This window comes from Chaetodon trifascialis, chromosome 11 (assembly GCF_039877785.1).
Source record: "Chaetodon trifascialis isolate fChaTrf1 chromosome 11, fChaTrf1.hap1, whole genome shotgun sequence".
Lineage (NCBI taxonomy): Eukaryota > Metazoa > Chordata > Actinopteri > Chaetodontiformes > Chaetodontidae > Chaetodon > Chaetodon trifascialis.
This window is the reverse complement of record NC_092066.1, coordinates 393002-397808: the sequence shown is the minus strand read 5'-3', so window position 1 is coordinate 397808 and position 4807 is coordinate 393002. Positions and strand designations below refer to the sequence as shown.

At 50.9% G+C, this 4807-nt stretch overlaps 1 protein-coding gene across 1 annotated transcript; it reads left to right on the top strand.

Moving 5' to 3' along the window:
* Positions 1-2014: 2014 nt before the first annotated feature.
* Positions 2015-4807, top strand: LOC139338403 (dynein axonemal heavy chain 11-like). The gene is made up of 4 exons (XM_070973364.1): positions 2015-2181; positions 2778-2947; positions 3827-3962; positions 4725-4807. The coding sequence occupies exons 1-4, from the start codon at positions 2080-2082 to the stop codon at positions 4728-4730; spliced, it is 414 nt and encodes a 137-aa protein (XP_070829465.1). The 5' UTR covers positions 2015-2079; the 3' UTR covers positions 4731-4807.

Genomic DNA, 4807 nt, shown 5'->3' with positions numbered 1-4807 from the left:
ATTAATCCAGAAGCAGCAGCAGAACCTTCTTACACTGCTTTTAATTCAGTTCATTGAACTCTGCTGCCCCCTGTGTGTGTGTGTGTGTGTGTGTGTGTGTGTGTGTGTGTGTGTGTGTGTGTGTGTGTGTGTGTGTGTGTGTTTAGCTGGAAGCAGCACTGAGGGAGCTCAGGTATGTGAGCAGGGAGACAAATGTGGAGCTCCGCCCCCGTGCAGCTCGACTCTTCACCTGCAGAGATGATGTCACACAGAGCTACCTGATCCTGAGTCACATGGTGTCCTGCTACAACCAGGTACACTCTCAGAGACTGTTGTTGTCCTGAAGCTGGCAGTTAAATCCAGGTGAAGGTGAAGGTGAAGGTCATGTGACTGTGGTCCTCCTTCAGGTGCTGAGTGGTGTCCTGCAGGTGGAGCGCCCTCTGATCCAGGACCAGCTGCAGGACCTTAACGAGACTCTGTCAGAAGTGCAGAGGAGCACCTGGAGCTGTGAAGGTGACACGACACATGACTCATTGCAAGACACACACCGTACAATGGACAGAGAAATAACACACACCTCCCCTCAAAAGCACAAAGGGAAGGGGTGAAGGAATTCATTGTGGGAACCACAGAAGAAGAAATGAAGGAGGAGGGACTTTGAACAGCACACCTACTGGCTTTGGAGGTCTTTCTAATCAGGTGTTAATCAGCTGACAGTGTGTGTAATTAACAGGAGGTCACTGAACATATGACCGTGTGTGCGTGTTGTTCAGGTGTGCAGCACCTGCTGGAGCAGCACAGAGGGAGGGTGTTGACCTTGCACTCCACAGTGAGCGAGGCCAGAGCCAACATGGATGCCATGACACGCATCATACAGGTCAGTGAGTGTGTGACCTCTGATCGGTGTGATGAAGAGTAGACTCTGCTCCTCTTCACGTTTAAAGTCCCGAGCTGACCTGAGGCCAGCGGCAGAGCAGACAGAGCTTCAGACACACACAGGAGGACTGGAGGCTTTGAGATCTGTTGATGTCCTCTGAGAGCAGCAGGAGACACCTGTTTGAAGACGCTCGTTTCCCATCAAACGTTTCGTTTCTGCTTCTCGTGTACAGAAAATGGCGCCGAGCTCTCACGACTGAGCGCTCACGGACAAAATCACTAACCATCGTGCAAAGCACTCAGCCGCATGGCGATCAAACAGGTCTGCGTCGATCACGCCACTTTAGTGTGTTACTGCACCTGCAGGGCTGGGCGGAGCTTCACCTACTGCAGCGCTCAGGTGACTCACCGCTGGAGGGTGGAACTACAGAGCAGACCTACAGAGGAATCAGAGAGGACGGACAGCAGCTGCTCAGGTTGACACAGGTAACCACACAACACCTGAGGAGGAGGAGGAGGAGGAGGAGAGGCAGGTCCTGATGTGACTCTGCTGCTGTGTTTTCAGGTGAACAGGAGTCTGTATGGAGCCGAGGACTCCTCTGAGTCCTGGATCAGGTATCTGGACCACATTGATGACATGGTTCAGGACGGACTGCTCCAGCTGCTGCTCAGATCTCTGCACTTCCTGTCTGACAGCATGAACCCACAGGTACACGCACCTGGAAACACCTGGAACAGCAGAACATTAGAACATCAGATTGATGCTCTTGTGCTGCAGAGACGATCTCATGGATTCGTGTGTGTGTGTGTGTGTGTGCGTGCGTGCAGAGCTGCAGTCCTGCCTTGTTTGTGGTCCGTCTGCGGCTGCAGGAAACAGGAAGTGTGTTTGAGCCGTCCCTGGACGACGGTCTCTGTGACCTCCTGAAGACCGTCATCGCTGACGTTTACTCAGCAGCCAGTCTGCCGCCCAGGATCTCTGTGAGTCGCCCTGACGACTACCAGGTGAGTGTGAGGTCACGAGACGTCTGAGGCTTTAAGAAACAGCTGTGAGACATAAACTAACCCTGTGCTTGTCCACCTGTCTGTCAGGTGTCTCTGCAGCAGAGTCCGGATCTCTCTGCCTTGGAACAGGAAATCATGGGTCACCTGCTGCAGGTGAGGCAGGAGGCGCAGCGTCTGAGGGCGGGGCTGGACCGCTACTCATACCTGTGGCAGAGTGACAGGATGGGAGTGATACAGGACTTCCTGACATACAGCAGACAGCTGGGACCTGAGGAGCTGGAGGCTGAGGAAGCCCCACCCACCTTAAAGGACTTCCAGAGAGAGGTGAGACACACCTGTCCAGGTGTTTTACTCAGGGCCTGTTTACACTCAGGGAAATCACTTATGTTTTCATGTGGTTTGGCCTCTCACTTACACGCAAACAGAGTTTTTTCACGGAAAACGATCATTTTTAAAAACTCCGGCCAAAGTGGGGATTTCTGAAAACGCCGGCTATTTGTCGGCGTGTAAACTGGGTTAAACGATGTTTTAGGTTCCGAAACCTTGTTTACGCTTGCGCCCGTAGGTTTGGCAGTTATGATGCGCGCGATGGCGGATTTATCCAGGTTCATGTAAACGACAACATTTTTGAAAACGATGTTGTGTGCACGATGTTATTTTTGAAAACGGAGAAATACCCCCCTACGTGTAAACGTAGAGTCAGACAGTTTAATGCAGCTCATCTGTACTGTTTTGGAGTCAATGTTGGTCATCGTGTAGGTGAAGTTTGCTGCTGTAACACCTGAGTGATGCATTGTGGGTGGAGACTCTGCTGTGGACAGATGCTGATCAGGTCACCTGTGATACCTGATACTGCTGTTTCATCACTCTGGTCCCACCTGCTGCTGGGTCGGGTCTGTGTGTCTGATGTGTTGCTTCAGATCGAGTCACTGGACAGACTGAGCAGAGAGGTGACTCACCTGGATGATGTCATAGTTCTGCACAGCTGGCTGCAAGTCGACCTCCAGCCCTTCAGAGACTCCCTGCTGTCAGTCATCCAGGACTGGAGACAAATGTACACAGAGTACCTGCTGGACTCAGTCAGTGACAGGTAAACTCAGCTGGGACCGTGTGTGTGTGTGTGTGTGTGTGTGTGTGTGTGTGTGTGTGTGTGTGTGTGTGTGTGTGTGTGTGTGTGTGTGTGTGTGTGTGTGTGTGTGTGTGTGTGTGTGTGTGTGTGTGTGTGTGTTTCATTACACCATGAAAACATTCTGGCCATTTCTCAGTACCAAGTACGCCAAGTTCAGACTTACGAACTTGGCAGTTTGGACTTTGTAAGTTGGACTTGGGAGTACAGTGTCTCCAGGACGGGAGGACGCAGGACCGTCACTCTGCAGTTGGGACAGCAGCGTACTTGATGACGTTAGCAGGACGACACATCTCCGAAAAACTTTGGAGCAAATTTTAAACTACGCGCTATCGTGATGAATCGACCACAGATTTTAAGTGTTTACGTCCACTTTCTCACATAAAATAATCTTCAAACCACGTTCTGTACTACTGAAACAGCAGCATTTCCAAACTTGTAACTTATAGTTGTGAGTCCTCTCCTCCGACATCGTTGCTACGAAATGCATTCTGGGATACGTGGTTGCCCCAAGTCCGCACAAGTCACCATCCGATGCATCCTCGATAAAGTGGGAGGGGCGAGAACACATCCGGGTATTTGAGCGTACTTGTCGAGATGCGGACTTTTGAGTTGGAGCGGTACTCGGACTGATGACGTTTCTCAAGAACACGAGAACAGAGAAGAACGCACACTGAGAAACGGCCTCTGTCTCCTGACTCCAAGACATGAATGTAAGTTGATGTCATGTCCCCAGAAGTGATGGAAACACAGCTGTGTGTGTGTGTGTGTGTGTGTGTGTGTGTGTGTGTGTGTGTGTGTGTGTGTGTGTGTGTGTGTGTGTGTGTGTGTGTGTGTGTACAGCCTGCAGCAGGTGGCTCAGTGTGCTGACAGTGATGAAGAGTCTTCGTCCTCCTCCAGCGTCCCTCTGACAGAAACCATCGTCCTGCTGGAAGCTGCAGGCGTCCGTCTTCCTGAACACCTGTCAGCTCAGCTACAGGTAGGAACATCTCTCTGACATCACTGCTGACCTCATGCTGTGGAAGAAGGCGTCGTTACGTCATCATTGGTGTAAAGCTGTGCTTGGTGGTGGATAAGTAAACACTGTAAACAAAGTGTGTATTCCTCATGGTTCTCTGCCCCATGACTGACAGGGCTAATAGCAGCTAATGCTAACCTGTCAGTGTGTGTGTGTGTGTGTGTGTGTGTGTGTGTGTGTGTGTGTGTGTGTGTGTGTGTGTGTGTGTGTGTGTGTGTTTGTGTGTGTGTGTGTGTGTGTGTGTGTGGGGAGTAAAACGCTTCTGTCCACGTGCCCTGAAGACTTCAGTGTCCCAGACAAACGGGACAAATGACACTCAAATGTTATCTGATTAAGGACCAAAGCCACCAGAGTCCACTACAGGATCAGGAGCAGGACTTCTGTGGTCGTAAAACACAAACCAAAGTCACCGGCACGTTCTCGGTTCACGTTTCCCTGCTGCAGCTGTCAGTCAGCGTTTGGGAAGTTTACCTTCGACGTGTCCAGGCTTCGGGTTGCTCCCTCAGTCTGGAAAACACGAGCCTGAAGTGTTTCTGCTGGAGGCCCGTTTGAAGCAGCTGCAGGTGGTTTTTGTTTGTTCCTGCTGAGGAAACGTCAATCAGTTGATCTGCGTGTGCTGGAGTTGTTCAGAGCACTTTGAGTGTGTATTCACAGTGTGTGTGGTTTGTAGTCCTTCATGAGCATCGTGTGGTTCAGGTGTTCTTCTGTTTTTGTATGTTTCAGTGTTGATGGACTGAAGAGGACAGAAGACGCCACGCTCACTGTTTCAGCTCCTGGTTCAAAGTTCAGCTCATACAGAGATTGTT

What these genes read in the sequence shown, in the direction of transcription:
- LOC139338403 (XM_070973364.1), top strand. Translation starts at nt 2,080, where the DNA reads ATGGGAGTGATACAGGACTTCCTGACATACAGCAGACAGCTGGGACCT. An exon ending in TAAAGGACTTCCAGAGAGAG is followed by an intron (nt 2,182 to 2,777) that starts GTGAGACACACC and finishes GTGTTGCTTCAG; the next exon opens with ATCGAGTCACTGGACAGACT. An exon ending in CTGGACTCAGTCAGTGACAG is followed by an intron (nt 2,948 to 3,826) that starts GTAAACTCAGCT and finishes GTGTGTGTACAG; the next exon opens with CCTGCAGCAGGTGGCTCAGT.